The 22,974-nt window shown below is 39.5% G+C and overlaps 1 protein-coding gene across 1 annotated transcript in view; it reads right to left on the reverse strand.

The window, feature by feature from the left end:
- Positions 1–22,974, reverse strand: part of DDAH1 (dimethylarginine dimethylaminohydrolase 1) — a 132,342-nt gene that overhangs the window by 16,119 nt on the left and 93,249 nt on the right. The window contains exons 2-4 of the mRNA XM_021690145.1: positions 22,115–22,214; positions 15,712–15,785; positions 14,233–14,352 (exon numbers count right to left, since the gene is read on the reverse strand). Of these exons, the coding sequence (XP_021545820.1) occupies positions 14,233–14,352; positions 15,712–15,785; positions 22,115–22,214 (294 nt within the window). The remainder of the gene's footprint in view (positions 1–14,232; positions 14,353–15,711; positions 15,786–22,114; positions 22,215–22,974) is intronic.

The following is a 22,974-nucleotide window of genomic DNA, read 5'->3' on the forward strand; positions in this document are numbered from 1 at the left end:
ATACAAAGTTAGTAAACTGCAAAGTAAGGACTAAATCCTAGCTCTCCTGACTCAGTCCAGGCTTTTCTATTGGTTTTAGTTTGGTGGAGAGAATTTAAGTAGGACAAGAAGGCACCATGTCAACTCCTCCCTCATCCCTTCCTCCACCTCCACTTTAAGGGGTCTCTCTTCTCTTCAAGATCTAAATAAGAATGTCTTGTACCTCTATTCTTTGATTTGTATAATATCCTAGGCCAGTGGTTCTCCACCATGGCTACAGACTAAAATCACCTGGGGAGATTTTTAAAAAGTACAGATTTCTGGGTCCCAACCATAGAGATTTTTTTTTATTTATTTGGTCTGGAGTAAGACAAAACATCAGTATTTCTTTTTAAACATTCCCCCCCAGGTGACTCTACTACGTAGACAGGATCGAGAACCACTATTCTGGGGGCACCTGAGTGGCTCAGTCGTTAGGCGTCTGCCTTCGGCTCAGGTCATGATCCCAGGGTCCTGGGATCGAGCCCCACATCGGGCTCCTTGCTCAGCGGGAAGCCTGCTTCTCCCTCTCCCACTCCCCCTGCTTGTGTTCCCTCTCTCGCTGTCTCTCTCTCTGTCAAAAAATAAATAAAATCTTAAAAAAAAAAAAAAAAGAGAACCACTATTCTGTGCCCTCTCCATAATTTCTACCTGTCTTGGGGGTAAAGGGTGGGGAGGGGGGGAAGGAGGGAGCTTATATTCTCATGTTATCTCTGGCCCCAGCTTCCAGAGATTTAGATCCATTCAGAGATAGTTATTTTACAGGTGCTATCCTTTTCAACCATGTCAACATAGGCAGGGACTCCAGTCTTTCTTTGATTCCCTCAAAAAACCCTATTCACATAGGATAATAGGTTTTTCTCAGGTTTGGCAGGTTGGAGTATTGCAGTAATATGAACACTTAAAATCGAATACTGAATGCTGGTGTTCTTCAAAGACTTGACAACCCTGTCTTGTGGCTGAGGCCTCTTCTCACTCCCTCTTTTACATCTAGAGTGTGAATTGTATGGAAATAAAGTGTTATTATATGGAAATTCTATTTCCCTGTCTCCCTGTTCCTAGTGCTTCTAACAAAGGACATTTTTGTGTTCTCTTTTGCTGTATTGTCTACTGACCCCAAGCCTTCAAGGATTGCACCTTTCACCCCAAAGGACCTGTTGTATTTTCCTAAACAAAGACAATTCCCTCCCTAAGAGCAAGTCGGGGTTTAGCTCTTCTGAAGGTCTGGTGAACATTGTGGTTGCTTCCCCCACATCTGTTCTCTGTTTTCTTAGTAACTACCCCACTTTTCATTTGTATTATCTACACTGCCCGGTGTAGCCCACATCATTGGGGGACGTTAACCCTACCCGACTCTGGGCCAGAGGTTCCTTTCTTGGTTCACAAAACCTGTAGTGTCTCAGTAATATTTTCATGGTGCCTTGAGGCCAACCAAACCAAACCAAAACCAAAATAAACAAAATACAACTCTCCTCCTCCCCCGCTACCCTGCAAAAAAACCCTAACACTTTTGTTTATTAAGTATAAAGATCCAAGCAACCTAACAGTAAAATTGTGTGTGTTATCTGACAGGTATATCTGCGCTACTTTTGAAATGTTAAAATAGGCCATGGTGCTCCTGAGAGTTTGCTGCAGTGCCCCAGCACATCTCCATGCAATCAGGAAAGGGTAGCTCCAGTGTAAGTCAGCCCTTGCTTATAGTCAGTGTTTCAAAGATGGGCAGATGACCAATTCAGAATAGTAAGAATAGACAAGATCCAAAAGAAGTTTCCTTACTTTTCTGAGAAGATGAATGTCCCCCTCCCTGAATATAGGTGTGCAAGCATGTAGTCAGAAGTGCTGGCAGTCACTGTGCTGTCCTGGATAGGGGCCTGCTTTATGATGAAGTACATGTGTGTTAGGTGGAGAAGAGACACAAGAGATTCTGGTTCTTGGATGGCATCATCGAGCAGATCAATCAAACCCACTGTAAAGTCTGCATTACTTTAGAACTACATGGACCAATAAATCTCCCTTGTTTTGGCAGCTTGAATTGAGTTTTCTCTTAATGCCGAAGGCAGACAAACAGCCTTTATCTCAATTTGGCTAAAATAGACTAAATTTGGCTATAATAGAAACGACCTGCCCCCCATATGACTTTAAAAAAAGTTTATTTCTCTCTCTTTGAGGTCATAGTGTAGCAGAGTCACCTGAGAGTTATCACGAGTTCAGGGTCCTTCTAGCTTTTTGCTCTTCCAGACCTAGGGCAGAGCATACCCCTGTCCTCATGGTATAAAATGGTATAAAATAGCTCTGGTGCTCCAACCATCACATCCTTTTTTTTTCAAGCAGCAAATTCAGGAAGGGGAAAAAGGTACAACTCCGTCCTTTCAGTCCAGGGCCTGGATTTCATACCTAGCACTTCTTCTTTTCTCTCATTGGCAATACTTAGTCTCACTGTTATACCTAGCACGAAGGAAGCTGAGAAATGTGGACTTTCTTCCAAGTGGCAATGTGCTCATTTAAAACTCAAGGTTCAATTAATAAAAAGGAAGGGTGGAATAAGAAGTTGGGAAAGGCAACTAGCTGGCAGTCATCAACTGAATCAGAAAGTAATATATTTTTACATCACCATTATATATATTTTGATCCCTTCGGTGATTGACATACTGTTTGAATCCAATTAAGTCAAGGTATCCAAGTCATCCCAGAAGGACAGATTATTTAAAAGCTTCCAGGGAGACACAGTTACACCACTGACCCCTTGTGCAGGGCTTTGCAGCAGTGCTTGGCGTGTGGTAGATGCTCAATACATGTTTGTTGAATGTTGAGTGAATGAATCATTTTTAGCACTGCATTTCAGCATTTCAATAACTCTTAAAATCCTCCTAAAATCTCCTAATGCAATTTCCTATAAGACATGATCAGAGCTCGGGCGCCTGGGTGGCTCAGTTGGTTGAGCGATTGCCTTCGGCTCGGGTCATGGTCCTGGGGTCCCGGGATCGAGTCCCGCATCGGGCTCCCTGCTCGGCCGGGGGTCTGCTTCTCCCTCTGACTCTCATGCTCTCTGTCTCTCATTCTCTCTCTCAAATAAATAAATAAAATCTTTAAAAAAAAAAAAAAGACATGATCAGAGCTCAACCTTTACTGAACAGCAAAGAGGAGTTGCCCATCAACATTTGTGCCCTACCCTTCTGTGTGATCAACACTGGTCACCACATCTTGGACTTTGACTAGCTTTGGTTGCCCTCCAGAGGCCCTTCTCAGATTCTCCCTAACAAGCTCAAGGATGGGACCACACAAACTTCTTACCCAAATAGAGATCTGGGTTTCCTTCCTCCTTCCTCTATTCCTACTTGAAGAATTCATTCATTCATTCATTAAGATTTTATTTATTTATTTGAGAGAGAGAATGTGTGCATACCAATGGGTGGGGGAGGGGCCACGGGAGAGTGAGAAGCAGACTGCTTGCTGCAATGTGGGGCTTGATCCCAGGACCCCGAGATCATGACCTGAGCCGAAGGCAGATGCTTAACTGACTGAGCCACCCAGGTGCCCTGTCCTACCTGATCAATTTAGTATCATGTTCATTTTCAGGCCACAGGACTTCAGAGCTCAGAAGAAATGTAGACTTTTCTATTCAAGTCTGATGGCCTATGTGCCTATGAGAATTAGAGCAATAACTCACTTCAGATACATTGTTTTTAACATGCAAGTGTTATCAACAGAGAGAGATAGAACACATGATATGTATCGTTTACTCTGTAAGAATTTCCCCCTAAAAAGACACAGGATTTTTAGAGAACAGTGAGCTCTTCCTAAGCAGTTGTATTTCAATAATCTAGTGGAGTTCTGCATTGTTTTCTTTCACATGAGAGCTATTTCTCTGAAGTGCCAGTTATTTTACTCAGTATGATATTCTGAATGAGAGTTGGTAGCATTTTCTGTTCAAGGACATAGCAATTTACTTTTAGAATGAATTTTCTCCCCCTGCCTTCATATGCCAATACATGTAGGAACTGATATCTGGTGAATTCCAGATAGAGCCAGTGTTTCTCACACTGTGATCTATGGATTACCTACATCCAAATCATGCAGTGGTTTCTGGGCTCCATCCCAGCCTTGTCGAATCAGAATTTCCCCTGGTCAATCTGACGAATGTGATGTGCATTTCAAACGTGCACTTCATGTGATTCTTGAGTACACTAAAACTTGAAAACCACTAACTTAGACTTCTCAAATTAAATTAACATGATTTTTATACCTAAAAGGTATTATTACTGCTACTGATATTTCAACTACTAGTAGTTGCATATTGAGCAATATTGAGCTCTTATCACTTGCCAGAGTGTGGATGGAAAAACAAATGAGGCAAACAATGAATCATGGAACACTATATCAAAAACTAATGATGTATGGTGATTAACATAACATAATAAAATGAAAAAAAAAGACAAACAAATGAGTGATGAGAAAATGTGCACAAAATGCAATAGATTCAACACCTTTCATTTAGTTTCCAATTGGCTTTTTTTTTTTGGTTGAAACTATATGATGGTCACCTCTGGATATGTGGTCACAGCTTTGAACTTAATCCCACTTCAGAAAGAGATTAAAGGGAATGGCTGTTGTAACATATCTGGAAACCTTTCTTTTTTTTTTTTTTTTAATCTGTAGACAGGTAGTGTTTGAGTAACAGTGGGCCCCAACCACAGCATCCAGTGATCATCTATGAAAAGTAGATTTAGAAGTATTCTTAAAGATTGCTGGACTAATATGACATTTTGAAAGATAAAAATAAGGAAAGATACTGATTATTTTTTTAAAAGATTTATTTGTTTGAGAGAGAGAGAGAGAGCGAGTGAGCAGGGGAAGGAGCAGATGGAGAGAATATCCAAGCAGACTCCCGCTGAGCACGGAGCCCGACGTGGGGCTTGCTCTCAAAGGCCAGGAGATCAGGACCTGAGCCAAATCCAAAAGTCAGATGCTTAACCAATCGAGCCACCCAGACGCCCCAGTCAGTGATTATTAATAGCAGGGTAATAATACTAGTGGAATGGTTTAGCAGGAAGGTGGTGGCAAATTGAATTTCTTTTGTATGTCATTATTTCTAAGGATGGTCCAAATTCTGGTATTGTATGAGGTAGTATGGATGGTTTCCCTAGAGGCTGGAGAATAATTCATGGTTAAAATGTCACTTCTAATTTAGTGTCTACGTTTTACCATATGCTTTATTAACCTTCAGCCAAGCAATAGGATACTCATCAACACCTAAGGCATTTAATACATGTGATTTCCAGAGAAACAGTAACCCAAAACTCAACCATCCTCCCTCTAGCTCAACTGATACATTCCCTAATCCCTCCAACATCAAGGGTATTGGTGTTGGCATGGCTGAGAGTGTCACACAGGTCATGCTATGATGTACAATTTCAGCCTACGACACAATAATTATCCTGGGTTTTTTTGTGGGGGGGGCAGTTTTTGCCAACTCAATTCAGCCAAAGAACAATAGGACACTGCTGGAGATGGAGGGCATGTAAATGTTTAAGTGACTTTTTGGTATGCTTTCAGGGTGAGTAAAGATAAAAAATAAACAGAAAAGAGTAAAGGACAGAGACTCCAAATTTGGATGAGCCACTGACTGCTGCCAATGGAAACTGAAATGAGAGCCAACCCCGTTAGTGTCTTACAAGCTTAGACATGGGATGTCTACCCAAGCCACTGTCAGTTGAATATGTCTGAGCATAGCTCAGTTCCCAAAATGTGAATCTAGGTCAGTGAAATCCCGCAACATACTTTTGCCCACCGATTTTCTATGGTTTATTCCTGTGTAGATGGGGAGGACTGAGTTCATGGTGACAGGGAGAGTTGGAACTCTTTTCCAAAAATTCCACAAAGTCACCCCATCTGGTAGTCACTTCTGAAATCATTTTGTTCCTCACTGTCCCCTAGGACCTAGTACAAGGCCTGGTACAGCACAGGAGTTCTATAAATATCTGTCAAAGTGCTGATCTGCTCCTTTTTTCTCCTGTGCCCCTTAAATCCCTCAGTCACAGTGTTCTGTTACTTCTCTAAATGGAACTCAGCTTCTGCATGGCCCTTTCTATTTTCACAGCTACTTCTCTAGTCCAGACTCTCCTCTTCTTTATTTCTGGACTATGTGATGGCACCTAATTTTATTACTCCTAATCTTTATGCCTGTTAAATCATTACAGGCAGGGCGCCTGTGTAGCTTAGTCGTTAAGCATCTGCCTTCGGCTCAGGTCATGGTCCCCGGGTACTGGGATCGAGCCCCACATCAGGCTCCCTGCTCAGCAGGAAGCCTGCTTCTCCCTCTCCCTCTCCCCCTGCTTGTGCTCCCTCTCTTGCTGTGTCTCTCTCTGTCAAATAAATAAATAAAATCTTTGAAAAAAAAATCATTACAGGCACACTGCCAGATAGATTTTTTTTTCTAAAATACCACCTTCAGCTTTTACACCTCTGCTAAAAAATTTTGAGTGCCTCCCCACAGCCTGCAGACAAGAAAACCCTCATTTATTGGCCTTTGGATCAGGCCCAACTTATATCTGGAAACTGAACTTTTTTTCCCCTGCTCCCAGCCCTTGCTCCAGCCATTGTCTGTTGATTATAAAATAGATATTCCCCCCAGCTATCCTGTTTGTAATCACCACTCCTCCTCTATGACAGGCTTGCTGTTCATTCTGGTCCACTTGGACTTTGACTCCCACCTCCTGTGATCACACCTTCCTTAGAACTCCTATCCCTTCCAGGAGAACCCCACACCTACTAGTCATTTATCTTGTGTTATAATGTGACAGTATTTATCTTTTAATGTCCTGTCCTGTTTCTTCAATTAAGCCAGAGGGGCCTTGAGGGAGAGACTGTTTCTCACTCATCTCAGTGTCCCCTGTGCTTGGGACAGAATCTTTGTCTGTTGCTGCTCAGTAAGAGTATTGCTGGATGGTGCTCAGGAAGCTCAAGCTTCAAGCTCATCTGTGACTCTTTTCAATTGCCCGCTGCTTTATTTTTTTTCTACTGCCTTTTAAAAAGTCTTTCTGCAAAAGGAACAGTAATGAAAGGTTTTAGAAGCTTCACCCCCCCTCTTTTTTTAGAGGGGAGAGAGAGAGAGAGAGAGAGAGAGAGAGAGAGAGCAAGCATGTGGGGAGGGGGAGGGGCAGAGGGAGATGGAGGGAATGAGAATCTTAAGCTGGGCAAGGAGCCAGAGACAGGTCTCAATCTCAAGACCCTGAGATTATGACCTGAGCTGAAATCAAGAGCCAGATGCTTAACTGACTGAGCCACCCAGGTGCCCCGAAGCATCACCTTTTTTTCCTATTAGATTTTTATGTATAAATTAGAAAATGATATTGTTTGTTAGATATCCAATTTGATTGGACTAGTTATATTCAACTGGTGCCTCCTCAAAGAAAAATGGAATTAGGTTGGAGTCTTCTGTGGTTTTCTATCCTCAAACAGGCATGAAGATATTCAGCTAAGCACAAGTCTCCCATCACCTACAGCCATTGAAAGAACAATGTCACAGTGGTCAAGAGTCTATGGTCAACCCACTTTGGAACTATCCCTATGGCTGGTGCTCTAAAATTAAGTGGTTGCTACTTTTTGCCAGGTGTTTGCACATCCACATGTTCAAGACACAGTCCTTCACCTTAACTGCCCATCCTGAAGCTTCTGATAGGAAGGAATGAAGCTCTCATTCCCTAGGGAGGCTGATTCAACTGCTTGTTCAGGATGAGACTGAGTACAGGAGGGAGGGGTCACACAGGGAGAAATGGTGGCAGAGCCAGAAGGACAACCCATGAACTGGGATTCTAAGTTACCTGCTTAGCCCTTGCTGCCATTTTGGCTCTTTAGACAACTATGCTTCTTTACTAATCAACATGATTATTTTTAAAGGTAAGTTCTTCTTTAATATCAGTAATGGTGTGAAGTTTAACCTTTTTGTCTCTTTGGCACAAATCTTCACACCTGGAGATCAGCTCCTGTTAGATTTTTCTGTGTGTGTGTGTCTGTGTGTGTGTGTGTGTTGGGGGAGGGGGTATGGAAACATGAGCCAAAGGCAAATATCCTGTCCTCAGAAAATGATAACAGCAATTTTTTGGTGATTTGGAGTATTTTAATAAGGAATTTTAGCATACCAAATGGAGTAGATGATGGCATTCAAGTTATTATCCAGTTAGGTATTATATTTTAAGTTATACAATGTTGAAATCTAGGCAGCAAAAAGGTAAGGAGCTTCTAGCTTTTGATAGCTTTAATCATGACACTTTCTCTACTTTTACTGCAACTTGGAATACATACTTTTGTACCTATGATGCATAGTGGTTGGCTTCTTCAGGTGTGTATTATTCAGGATTCTAAGTAGGTGCTTTTAGAAGTTGCAGAAATCCTTGAAGGCAGTGGCTCTCAATTAATCTGTGTTCCAGAATCACCTGTGGAACTTTTCAAAAATGCAGATGTGATCCAGACCCAGAACATTAGGATTTTCTGAGGCAGGTCCAGGGCAGTGTGTCTTCAGAAAGTTCCTCAGGTGGTTTTAAGCTACACCTCTCATTAAAAACCACTAATTTAAGGTCACTTAGGCTTTTTCTCTTTTAAGTAAAAGTCTTGGACTAAAAGGCTACCCAACAGAGGCTTAAATTCCCCCTATAACATCCCACAAAGTCTGCTGAATATTTATCAATGTCCCATCATATAATGAACAGAATAAGCAGCACTTTAAATGTAATTTCTTCCTCTTTTTTCTCTCTGAAATTATTCTTGAAAGCTCAAGAGAATAAAAGCCCTATTATTATTCCCTTTCTCCTACTTGGCCAATTTTGCCTTCTTCCTGCCTTGGAACTGGTGCTGAAATTCAGCATGGCTGTTTTGGTCCCACAGCTTCAGATTATTTATGGCCCTACCGTGGCAAGTATTTTATTTTGGCCACCCCAGCCTTGTTGGCATGCTCTGGGAATATCGTCAGATAAGACAACTGTAGCCAGGAAAAGAAGCATCAACAGTTGTTACAAACTCAGAGGCTATTTGGTTTTCTGTTAATTTCTTAATTCAGGCATGGTATATTTAAAAAAAAAATTATTGTTTTGTGGATCTGGTGAATACAACTGGAACAGACAACCAAATAATAAGACTAAATTAAACCCACAATAGGATTGTCAGCATGCGTTTCACAGTAAAAACCCAAAGTGGGAAATCTTGTGGCTACACACTGTAATTCCCTGTGACAACAACAACTTGAAATGCAGTCTTTATTTTTCCATTTCAACCACTCCGTTGATACTAGTTAGCTCTCATTCTGTCTTTTGGTTTTTGCTATTTGTTGTTCCAGTTGTCATCAAAGGAAATTCCAGGCAATAAAAAAACATACAAAATCCAAACACATTAAGGGTTTTTCCATCTTCTTTCTTTATATGACCATCTATAAAATAACATGGACATTTTTGGACATAAAATCAATGCTGAAGCTGAGTCAAAAATGAGAGGAAATACTGAGTGACCTCTATGATATAGTTAGTCATTCAAAAGAAAAAACATGCTTCATGCTATGAAATTTAAATTAGCTGCAAAGCAGCCCATGTGCTCATTCAAGGAATCTTAAAAATGCAGCTAGTTATTTCAGGAAGTAGATAAGAAACCCAAAGACATTTCCATCAAGATACATTATGAGCGTCATAATTTAAAATTACAAGTCTACTGGAATTCCACTTACTAGATTTCAGCTCCATTTACATGACAAAGACCAAAAAAAGGAGTGGTGATCTCATAATTCTTTTCTTACACATCCTTTCAGTACTTCTATCGAAAGCATTTTAAAATAATAATTCATCGTGATACAAAAGAATAGAATTATTAATCTAAAAAAAGCCCAATAAACAAAATTGCAGATGCCAAAAGAGGAAAAGAACTGGTTTCTGCAAGGGGTTAGGAAGGTGAGGGTGCTCTCCTTGCTCTCTAGCCGGCAGATGGCACAGCCCCCCAGCTTGTCAGCACCGCGGCCCCTCCAGCTTGGAGCTGCCTCCTCTGATTAGTTTGGGGAAAGTTTTAGCTAAATGTCACTTCCCCACCTCTTCCCACCTTCTCTGCCTCTTTCTCTTTGTCCACCTTCCTTCCTTTCTTTTTTCCCCCCCTAAATGACTGGAAGACTGAATGCTACCAAGGAGATTGAGTTAAAAATCAATACAGTGAGTCCCTCCAGAGGGCAGGAATTATAGTTTGTCCTCTTATGACAGAGAGCATGTAATTAATCCAGGTTCCTGGAAAGGAAGTCGATTTTGGAATGGATCTAGGAAAAAATGGATAGGGTGTGGTGCAAATCTACTCTTTGCCGTGACTTTGCCTCCCCAACTTTACTGAGGTATAACTGACAATTAAAACTTGTATATATTTAAGGTATAAGGGCTAGGGGGAGGGAAAATGGGGAGATGTTGCTCAAGGGGTACAAAGTTTGTCTTTTTTTTCCTTAGTTAATAAAATAAAAAACAGCCTAGTCTGCAGTAAAGACAGGAATCATGTAGAAGGTAAAGCAGGGGTTTGAGAGTTAGACCCTGTTATTGGAAAATTATTTATGTAAGTTAATCCCAGCCCACTTCCAATAATACATTATATACATATTTTTGTAAACTTTAAGAATTAAACATACAAAGCAGCCCCCTGGACCATGACTCCCTCACTCCTTAAAGTACCACTATTCTGACTGCTGATAGCATAGTTTTGTCTCCTGTTTAAATGAATGAAATAATAGAATATGTATTTCTTTATTTTTTACTTTTTAAGTTTTTAAAAAAAGATTTTATTTATTTATTTGAGAGAGAGAGAAATCGAGAGACAGAGCAGGAGTGGAGGGGGTGGGGCAGAGGGAGAGGGAGAAGCAGACTTCCCACTGAGCAGGGAGCCCGCTGAGATGAAGGGATGGGGATGGATCCCACTTCCCTGAGATCGTGACCTGAGCTGAAGGCAGGTGACCTGGGTTGAAGGCAGATGCTTAACCGACTGAGCCACCCAGGCGCCCAAGAATATGTATTTCTTGGTGATTGACTTCTTTTGCTCAAATTATGTTTGTGACCAGCAGTTGCAGATGTGTAGCAACTGGAGTTATCATCTTTGAGAAGGCAAACATTCCTTCTGCAAGAGTACTAGTAGGTCTAGTGCCTGTGTAAGAATTAATTAATCCTACACTATTTTCTTTAATAGCCAGAAGGGCAGGATGAAGGTATGCTTAGAGGCATGTGCAGAATGATGGAAAATGTGGGGGGAAAACTATAGAATGGACAGATTGCTCTGAAGATGGATTTTGCTTAGATAATAGTATTTCTAGGATAAGACTTGATGTTAAATGTCTTTAGGTATTTGTTCAAATCAACCTAACCTCCAGTACCTTGACCATATCAACAGTGAAATGCAGTAATAATATGTCCTCTTTTCTTCCTTCCCTTCATTAAATATACTCTGTATTAAATGTGTATTAAATGTGCCCTGTATTAAGTGTGTTCTGGGCTTTTCAGCAGAGAGTCGCTAAAGTCTTCCTAGATTGATGATTTCATTTAAATATACAATGCACACACTACTAAATCTACTACAACCTAGACAGGTATGATGACTATCTCCATAAGATCCCACTTCATTAACCAAGAATCGATTGCAACCCATTACAAAGTGTTTCAAATGCAGTAAGACTATCCAGAAACCCTTGGGCTCTCAGCTTTGCATGAATATATAAGAAGTAGTTTTCTGGCTCTGAAGGAGGCAAGTATCCAGCAAGTAGTGACAGATGTGGGAAGTATTCAAGCTCTCAGTGTGTGGCACGAAGGCACAATTCACCTCCATTTAAATGCTATGCCCTTGAAAAAGATGCCCAAGTGGCCGTGGGCTTCTCTACAGAGACACCAAGATTTGCAAGGGAAAAACAGGCATCTGGGACAAACTTACATCTTTCCTCACAGGTCAGATCCTGGACGCCATAGCAAAAAATGGGAAGAGGTGGTGGATAGTTGGAGAGAGGGGAGGAGAAAGAGGAAGCTCAGATGAAACAAATCTATAGCAAAATAACTGGGAAAATCTTTCAAAATGAAAAAGAATGAGTATGGAGTGAGGCGGGCAATTGGGGAGAGGAAAATTAAGGACCAGGACATCTGATTCCAGAAGATCGTATTCAAAATGTTTTGTTTCATCAGATCTCAGTATTTTCATCGATAAAATGGAAAAAATAAAACCGATATATGTTCACTATGTGCAAGTGATCTGTCTCTATCCATTTGTCTTCCTGCCTACCTATATCAGTTTTATTATCTCCAAATTAGTAGTAGGACTTACCACACTACCAATTTTAATGACTTATCTAATACAAGAGCCAAAACTGTTCTCAAATACATAAACAGTTCATCTCACTAAATGTGAATTTCAGCAAACCACCTAGTTCTGACCTGAGAACATGACTGCATGGAGTTCTCATTATTCTTCCATTCAGTTTATTCCTCGGCTTTCACTACAAAGAGAAGTTTTTGATGCTAGAAACATGGTAGGTGGGCATTTGCCAACTCTACGGGCCCATAGTTTAGGAAGCACATTTGCTGATGGAAAATATGATCTCCAAAGAGTGAATACTGTTCCAGTAAGTGAAGATTATTTATAGCTTCTGACACAGAAGGTTTCAAGTATAGAGTGAACATCATTAATTACACTAACTCAAATAAACTCTACAGGAAAGAGGACTATAAAGTCCACACAGGATGCCCTTAAATGATGTGATCTTAGAGGACTAGACTTGATGATGAGATGGGAAATGAATGGAGAAATGGTAGTGAGTCCAAGGCATACAATGGGACTTGGGGCTTGGCTTTTTTTCCCTAGGTTATCAGTGGTCCTCTTTTCTGATTGCGGCATCTTCCCCCTTATTTCTTTCTTTCTTTTTTTTTTCAAAAGGAATGGTGGTCCAACATCTCTAAAGCAATACAAACCTCTCTGTTCAGAAGCCCAGACTCCTGCTTCATGGAGATAAACTCATCTTCTTCCTCACTTTTAAGTTGCTATCTCTTCAGACTTCACCTGCTCCATCCCTCCAACCAGCCATATCTCCAGGAGCCCATAGGAAAACTCCTTATTGGTTGGACTAGTTTGCTCAAATCTCATGTATTATCTGGTTCAGTCTTTGTCTATACTGTGCTCCCACCTGGAACACGGTCTCACTGAATCCCGCCTTGCCAAACCCTTTAAGACCCATGTCTAGCCCCATTTTTGTCCATGAGGTTCTCTCTGAATATCTAGCCCTCAAGGAGCTCCATCTTATCCTGTGAATAGCAGTCAGGGCTACTTCACATAATGTTTTGCTAGTTAACCATATTGTATTATCTCTTAGTTTGTTACATGTTCGTTTCTCCAGACTATTTAAGTTAGGGACCTATATGAATTAGGGACCAAGCTCTTTGAGTTAGGGATCTAGTCTACCCAGAATGGCAGATGGAGCTACTTTTTGTAATTCGTCTACCCAGAGGATGTTCCATCTGCTAATTAACACAAGAGCACAGTATAGGCCAGCTTCAGCCCTCTCCTTCCCTTAAACTCAATTTCAGACATGTGCTGACCAACCCAGCTAACACGGATAGATACCACAGTTAGTCCCCGAGGAGAAAAATAATCCTTCTAGATCCTTTGAGTGATACCATCCATCAAATGTTTTCTTTCAAGACACCACCTTTCCTATATGTGGAAAGCAACACAGCCTTCCCGATGAAGCAGAACAAAAGACATTCTCTAAAGGAAACATAGAAAAAACCACCAATTTCAAATTCTGAGACAGCCTGTCAGCAACAATTGTTAAAAGTCCTAGAAATACAATCAAAGATACAGTAGGAGGAAAGGAAGATGGAAAGGCCAGGAGAGCTGGGTGAAGAAGTTGCAGGCAGGGTGGGGGAACTCAGCAATTGGCAGGCAATGATTTCTTCTGAGACAAAATGCACCAAGTCTAGCACTGAGGTAGACGAGTAAAGACCTAAAAGGGCAAAAAAATTAATTGTGCACCCCGGAACACACAGATTTCCTCTTTTTGCCTGAGAGGAGCTTCTGTCTTTGGTCACAATGGTGTTGATCTGAGAAGGCTTGAGTACCAGCCTGTTCTCATCCTGCCACTCCTGCTTGCTGCCCACCCAGTAGACAGAATTAGAAAAACCATGTGGCAGGCATTGCCTGCTGCATTTCAAAGGAGCATAGTTTTGTATCTACCTTTAGGGCCTTCTGTGCAGATTCGCTGGATCCAATTGCGATTAGATTAGGTCCAGCCATGCTGCAGAAACTCTTCAAATGCAAAGCATCAACCACCGGGACTGTGGAGACCGCATAGTCCTATGTGTATAATAGAAACAAGCAGTTTGGCATTGCAGAATAATTCTAAAACTGATTTAAACCTGCCTGAAACATGGCTAGTTCTAGGTCCTGAATATCTGGAAGAAAAACTGGGACATGTAGGTTTTGGTATTGCCAGTTAAATAAAGACTACTTTTTTTTTTTTTTTTTTTTTAAGAGAGAGTGAGCACTGCATAGGGTGGAGAGGGAGGGGTAGAGGGAGAGAATCTTAAGCAGGCTCCCTGCCCAGCTCCATCTCAGGACCTTGAGATCACGACCTGAGCCAAAATCAAGAGTTGGACACTTAACTGACTGAGCTACCCAGGCACCCCAATAAAGACTACTTTTAAGAAGCAAGTGCAGAGCCTCCTTCCAGATGTGTGATTGTGTCAATGGCTAGCTTTGCTGGTTGATCCATGGGGTAGGCTACTCTGGAAGGCCATGTCTGAATATCCTGTGCAAAATAGAGCCTCATGTCCTCAAGGGGAAAAGAGCTTCCTAAGCAGTCTGGTGAGCCAATCTATTAATAATCAGTGGCGTAAAGGGACCTTGAGAGGATGTATGTGCAGTATCTAGCCCAGTTTCCAGCACATAGTAGGTACTAAGTACAAGTGATCCTTGATTCCATTGTGAAAAATCCATGTTTCATGTTTGAGTCAGTTGGGTCTCCAGATTTTTTTGAAAGTCATTTATTTTTGCAGGAAATCTGCCAGGTGGCTATATGATTATACACTGGGAGAACAAAGAAGATGTCTATAACCTTGTCTTTTGCAGCTATGGTCGCCCAATGCAGCCTATTTATTGAGAAATTTGAATATGATAGCTCTTAAAACTTCTAGCAAATGGGGAGGGTATGTGCTCTGGTAAGCACTGTGAATTGTGCAAGACTGTTGAATCTCAGATCTGTACTTCTGAAACAAATAATGCAATATATGTTAAGAAAAAAAAAAGAAGAAGAAGAAGGTAGCGGGAGGGGAAGAATGAAGCGGGGGAAATCGGAGGGGTAGACGAACCATGAGAGACAATGGACCCTGAAAAACAAACTGAGGGTTCTAGAGGGGAGGGGGGTGGGAGGATGGGTTAGCCTGGTGGTGGGTATTGAGGAGGGCACATTCTGCATGGAGCACTGGGTGTTATGCACAATGAATCACGGAACACTTCATCTAAAACTAATGATGTAATGTATGGGGATTAACATAAGAATAAAAAAAAAACTTCTAGCAAATGTACAAATATTAGGAATTATTTTGCAGAGCTGGTGACATATAGATACCATTATTCATGACATGCTGATTTAATGTGTTTATGAATATTTATTAATTACTGCATGCCAGACATCAATGATCTAACTTTACCTACCTTAAAAGTATCAGCCAAGATTTCAGCACCTCGTTGATTTGTCCTTTTGGAAAGGCCCACAAAAAATTCTCTGCCTATAATAAATGTCATGGAACACAGTGAGTACAAGGCACCAGGGACGGCACGCTGTTTCTTTATATTATATACTGACCTTGAAGCACCACACAGTTCTTTCCTACCACACAAGGCAGCTCTGCTTGTACTCTGACCTCTGTTCTCTTTACACAGATCTGATTTCAAGCTATTGTCCTTAGAAATAAACTTGTTCAAATACACAGAGGCAGAAAGTAGAATAGTGGCTACCAGGGTCTGAGGGGAGGAGGAACTGGGAAGTCAGTGTAGTGGGTATGAAGTTTCAGCATGCGAAGGTGAAAACATGCTGGACATGGATGGTGGTGATGGTTGCACACTGAACTACACACTTTAAAATAGTTAAATGGTAAGTTTTGTTATATAGATTTTAGCACAATAAAAGAAAAAACGTTCCACTTAGGAAATAACAGAATTAAACACCTTCTTGTGTAATAAAAAATTAATAGCAATGACAAGTTAGTAATTCTTCCTTTTTTTCCCTAAAAGAATGATACTAGACATTCATGATAAAGTCAGATTCCTTTTCTTATAACGACAATGTAAAGGCTGAAGAAACTATCTGCATAAAGGGAGTTAAGGGCTGATTGGTCTTCAGGCCTGACCTCTAAAGAGATATCCTTAAAACTCTTATTTGTTGTTTCAAGTCAAAACATCAGAGATGCCTATTTGCAAAGTACTAAAGTTTAGGAGGATGGAAATTTCTAGTCATTTGGCTTTTCTGAAATTCCATAAATTTTCTTCTCAGAAGGCAAAACACCAAATAAAAATGGTCCCCCAGTGAGAGGCAAACAATTATAGTAGATAGTATTAAGCAATATATAATTTTGAAGATTCTTAACTTCCCTTAATTCTTTGAGAAGAATTCTACATGAAATGTGAAAAAATATTCAAAGAGAAATCAGTATATATTTTGATCCAGAACATTAGGATAAAGAATAAGAAGAAAAACCAGGTACAAAGAATTGCTTGATAGACTTTACAAATGTTACAAACTTAATCCTCACAATGTCCTTAAAAAAGAGGTAAATGACCTAGGTCAAATGATGTTATGATAAGTTCCAGCGGCGTATGCTCTTCCAGGCAGAGGACTCTTTGGTGGCACACTGACAGGTTTTTTTATTTTTGTTTTTATTTTTGTTTGGTAATGGTATGTCTCCGTTGTCACTTGAGAAAACTCACTACATACAAATCAAAACTTAACTAAGAGAAAGATCTTTTATTTGGCAAAATTATTACTCACTTTATTAAAAAAGCTGAAATTAAAAAAATTCCTGAATTCTTCTAAGATAAAAATAGATTTATAAATTAGATTTATACATAATTTTTAGGAAAAATATTTAATGGATTAAGCAAATTTAAACAAATTTATAATGGGGTATGCACACTATTTCTATTTTAAAAGACTAAGGTAGCAAAGCACAAAGAAAAGCAAACTGCTTATCTCTTTAAAAAGTCAGTTGGACTTCTGTTTCTGGCAGTATGGGGGACTAGATCCCCTAAATGGTCTTTCTTTTTTTTTTTTTAAGATTTTACTTATTTGACGGAGAGAGAGAGCACAAGCAGGGGGAGAGGGAAAGGGAGAAGCAGGCTCCCTGCTGAGGGAGCCCGATGCAGGGCTCAATCGCAAGGTCCTGGGATCATGACCTGAGCTGAAGGCAGACGCTTAACCGACTGAGCCACCCAGGCGCCCTGAAATTCCTAAATGGTCTTTCTGATGAAAATAACTGAACTTCTGGAACTGAAATACTAAAAAACATGTTTGTTGTTGTTATGTCTCTTATGTCATCTTTTTCTGTTATCAATCCACCCTTTCATCTCATTCATTTATAGGAGAAGCCAGGTCATTTATCCTATTGATGATTCTACGTTCTGGATTTGACTGGTTGTTTCCCTGTGTATTATCTAACATGAAATTGTTCCTTTACCCTCTGTATTTTCAGTAAACTGACAGTTTCATGTAGATATTTAACTAGATTCTTGTTAAAAAAATTTTTTTTTTGATAGGACTACTTCAGAGGTGGGGCCATAGTACTGTATCACATCGCAAGGCACATGACTAAGAGCCACATTGTCAGTGATACTAGAATATCTGTGCGTTCAAGAGGTATCAGCCTGATCCCTCCGTTATAAAGTTCCCCATCAAGCTTTCATATAAACGTTTTAACAGCCTTGGATGATCATTACACAGATCCATTATTTTATTAGAAATCTAAATTTATTGGCTAGAATTCTTTAAAAAAAAAAAAAAACTTTCTCAATCAAGTATTTGGTCTACTTGAAATAGAATTCATAAAGGAAAGATAGCTAAATGCCCGAATCTTTCCTTCACTTATTAACTATCAGAGTAATAAGATGGTGTCCCCAGCAACTTACAATAATGACCGATATGTTTTTTAAATAATATTATTATCCATGAATGAGTCAAAGAATAAATCATAATGGAAATCAGAAAACATTTAAAACTAATGATTACAAATATATATCAAAACACAAAGGATTCAGCTAAAGCAGTACTTGAAGGGAAAGTTATATAGCTTTAACTGCTTGCCTTAAGATGAGAAAAGGTTCAACATTAAATAGACAAAGTTCCAACCTGAAATGTAAGAAAAAAAGAACAGAATAAAAACAAAGAAATTTGAGGGAAAGAATTAAAGATAGAAACAGGAAAAGGAAAGGAAATATACAAGAGAAAGAGAATTCAACAAAGCCCAAAATTGGTTCTTTGAAAAGATGAATAAAATTGACAGATCTCTGGCACAAAAGAAAAAAGAGAAGGCACAAATAAACATTATGAATGAAAAGGGGACGTAGCTATAATACTATGAAGCTTAAAACAGATATTAAGAAGATATGAAGTAGTTTATACCCAACATTTCGAAAACTTAGATAAAATATTAGAAAACAGAACTCACAAAAACTGTCATGCAACCATTAAAGGAATTGAATCAGTTTAAAATCTCCCCACAGAGAAAGTACCTGGCCCACAGAGCCTGTTTTTAGGTAAGTTCTACCAAAGTTCAAGGAATGCACAATTCAAATAGTAGAGAACAGAAACATAGGAAATATTCCCTAATACATGTTATGAGGTTAACATAATTCTTTTATCAAAGCCAGAGAAGGAAAGCAAGCAAGAAAAATTACTGGCCACAAAAACAAGTCTTAAGAAAAAAATTAACAAACTAAATCTAGCACTATAGTAAAAAGAAAGTATATCAAAATGGAGTTTGACTTCATCCCAGGGATGCAAGACCGATCAAATATCAGAAAGATCAATTAGTGCAATTAACCACATCAATAGATTCAAGAAGAAAATCATACATATTTCACTGGAGCAAAAAGAGTTTATCACCTGAAACTCCATTTCTAGCTGTTTACTTTAGAGAAACTCTTATACACATTCCCAGGAGACACAAGAATGTCCACAGCAGCACTGAAGATAACTGAAAAAAAAACTGGAAAACACTCAAATATCCAACAGCAGTAGAATGAATAAATGCACTGTGGTAGTTCTTAACCATGGAATACCACACAGTAGTGAAGACAAAAAAACTATAGCTACACTTATCAAGTTAGATCAAAAGCAGACAAATCACAGAATAGTTCATATAGTATGATCCTAATCATATAAAGTTATAAGACAAGCAAAACTAAACAAAATTTTTTTTTAAGGAATTTATAGTTTAGGAATACACAGATTGAGGTAAAACTCAAAGAAAGACAAGGCAGTGATTAATACAAAATGCAGGACAGTGGTTACCTCAGGCTGAGAGGAGAGAGAGGTTGGGAGTGGGGCTCCTATGGTCCTGGCAATATTCTGTTTCTTAAAGCCAGGTGGAGGCACCAGGTGCTCATTTTATCCTTGGTCTTTAAACTGTACATAGACATTGATAATTCTTTTTTTATTTGTTCCATATTTCACAAAAATAAAAAAAAATGAAAGTAGAGGTATGCTGATGCCTATTTGGATTGAAATAATTTCTGCCAGGAGCTGCTTGCCTGACTCACAAGATTCCCAGGGGAACTGGAGTTGGATAGCTGCTTTCCTGCCCATTTCCCGATCAACTGCTAATGAAGCAGCTGAAAAGCACTACAAAAGCTGTGGAAAGTGCTACAGATTTTTTTCTTCCCCAACTCTGCTGAATCAAAAAATTGAGTGGTGTTGGTGGCACAATACGGTGAATGTGGTTAGTGCCACTTGAACTGTATACTTGAAAATGGTTAAGATGGCAAATTTCATGTTATATGTATTTTACCAGAATTAAAAAAAAAAAAAATTGAGAAGTAGGAAATAGAAGGCAGGACCAGGCATCAGCCATGGATGAGGTGCCAAGCAGATATCCCAACACAATCTCAGTTTTGAATAAAATAACTTTCAAGATATTAAGTTAAGGATGGAATATTACCAAAATAAGCTTGCAGATAGTGTCAATGGCAAGCCTCGGTACTTAGGTACCTAATAAGGACTTGGGGCAAGAACATCAGGATTGAAATGCTATGCAAAGATCTCTGACCAAAGGAAGAGGTTCCTATAGTTTCTATAGCGAAAGCTGCGCCGTAACATGAGAAGATTTTAGGGAATCTGTTCAGCTCAGCTGTTAAGATAGCTAAAGGGCTGTGAACACAGCTTGTTTTAAACCATACTTCAGGGGCGCATGGGTGGCTCAGTCATTAAGTGTCTGCCTCTGGCTCGGGCCATGATCCCAGGGTCCTGGGATCGAGCCCCGCATCAGGGAGTCTGCTTCTCCCTCTCCCACTCCCCCTGCTTGTGTTCCCTCTCTCACTGTGTCTCTCTGTCAAATAAATAAATAAAATCTTAAAAAAAAAAATAAACCATACTTCAAATATTACCAGTACCTGCTTACAAGAAGTGATTTATTATATAGCTATGTTCGGTAAAAAAGAGTTTTATTGTAAGGAAGCATGATTTACACATCTAGCTTTTCACAAAAGCCTATTTTCTAACAGAAACAGGCTGTTGTTCTGTGCTGCCCAAGGAATGAAGTGCCATCATTGGGAGACACAGAGAATATTCTAGGGGGAACTTACTAGGCAGATTCGAAAGAATGCCTGAGTCTGCGTGGACACGGCCAGAGCTGAGAATGCAGCGTAGGCCTCCTTGACCCCTTGTTCTGTGTTCTTAGGGCTCAGTGGGTGTGCACCCCGCAGCCCAGGTTGTGCAGTGCACAACCCCAGGGGGTATTATTCATGAGCTTGTGATAAGAATGGCGTTGCCTAGAGCTCAGCAACACAGTGGCCCCACCCATAGATATGTGACACTGAGCCAGGAACTACTCAAACGTCACAGGATAAACACCTTTCCTCCTCCAAGAACATTAATGATAGCAAAATGTAAGTAATACAAAGCATTATGTTTATATTAAAATGAAGATGGCTATATTTTCTCTATATACAAGGGATTCAATCTAAAATTCACATCAGCTAAAATATTAGACTTCTAAGAAGCTTCATGTTTTCAGGGGGCCATGTGGGCTACATTCCCAAATCCCTGGTAACCAGCCCTTGCTGGTAGGGCTACATCTACGAAACAGGTATTTTTTCTCTGACATTCAGGGGAAAATAAACTCTCACTATAAATTAAAAATTGTTATCAATTTTCTTGCTTATCAGTATAACTAGAATGAATCTGGGGATCCAAATTTTGGCACATGACTTTTGCAAAACAATAATCCGATCATAAAGAGCTGGAAAGGTTAAATGCTACAATTACTGTTTCTTTAGCAGCAATATTATGCCCACTATAAAAACTGATTCTAGGTAGATCCATAATACCAGCTTTTTGTATTTGGTTGAGTTCTGATGTTATTCATCTGGCATTGAAGCCAAATCAATTTGCATTGAAAATTATTTAAACTCATCTTGCTGTCTGGGCAAGAAAATTATTTGTAAATGACATCTCTTGAATTAAGAGTCTTTTAAACACAAACCAGATCCAATAACATACAATGCAAAACTAGACAACCCACAAGCTCACATTGTAGAATATAGTAGATGCAACCCACAAAATGATAGGTACACGCTGATAACATTTTTGTAAAAAATACACAAATATGGCATGCATACAAAAGTACTAAAAGGACATATACCCAAATGTTGAAATGATTATCTTTGAATGAAAGGTCATTTTCATTTTATTCTCTTTTGTACTTTCCAGTATTTTCCAAATTCCCTGCAGTTACCATTTTTACTTTGGTAATTAAAAACAAAAACAAAAACAAAACCTTACAGTTAAGTGAATACAAGCCAGGTATTAGAAATAGTTTTGGATAGGAGAAAGTGGGGATGAAGATACCTGTGAATAAGACGTCTCCACCATCTAAAGTTGCGTTTTCATCTTTCATCTCTACTAGATTGAGCTGAAGTTTTTCTAATGCTTCTTTCATCATGTCAACCTGGTGAAAATAAAATTATTCAGATTGACACCCTACCATTTTCTAACAACAAAACTAATCATCTAAAACTTCTGAACACTGATTCATGCTCTTACATACACTAGTGCACACACACACACACACGCACACACCCTTGTGACTATATGAATATACGTAGTGTAGTTTGGACTTGCAATGACCATTTGTAAGAGAATAAATTTTCTATTAGAAATTGTCCATTATGTCTCTGTCTAGTCTATGCTAAAGTCAATATTATAGTCCCTTTTTCTGTTGGAGTCTGACTGGTTAGGACACTGTTGGAAGACGGGTTAGTTAGGGCATATGGGTCAAGAAAGGTGGAAGGCAGAACAAATCTTCCTATTCTTGCCAGAAAGTACAAGATTTAATTTTAAACCTTAAGTCAGTCAATAAGTCAGTCATAATTGCATACATTGAGTAATATATGGAAGAAATATCAATGACAATAACCAGTTACTTGAAATCTCAGCCCACAGGACATTGTTTTCTGTTCAAATATTTTCTAAGATGTCAGAACATCTAAGGCTTCTCTGTAAGTCTGAACTGCTAATTAAATTTAACCTAGTCCCCTAGGGGTGATTAACAAATACAATAATTGCAATCACACCAAAGAATACTTGAAAAATGAATTTCAGGGCCTTTCTAGGATTGCAGGGTATAGTCTAAAGCACAGAGATATTCTGGGCTGCATTAGGGAATACTTCCAGTGAGGTTTATTTTTAATGCAAGAAAAAGATTTAAG

Source organism: Neomonachus schauinslandi, chromosome 4 (assembly GCF_002201575.2).
Source record: "Neomonachus schauinslandi chromosome 4, ASM220157v2, whole genome shotgun sequence".
Taxonomy (NCBI): domain Eukaryota; kingdom Metazoa; phylum Chordata; class Mammalia; order Carnivora; family Phocidae; genus Neomonachus; species Neomonachus schauinslandi.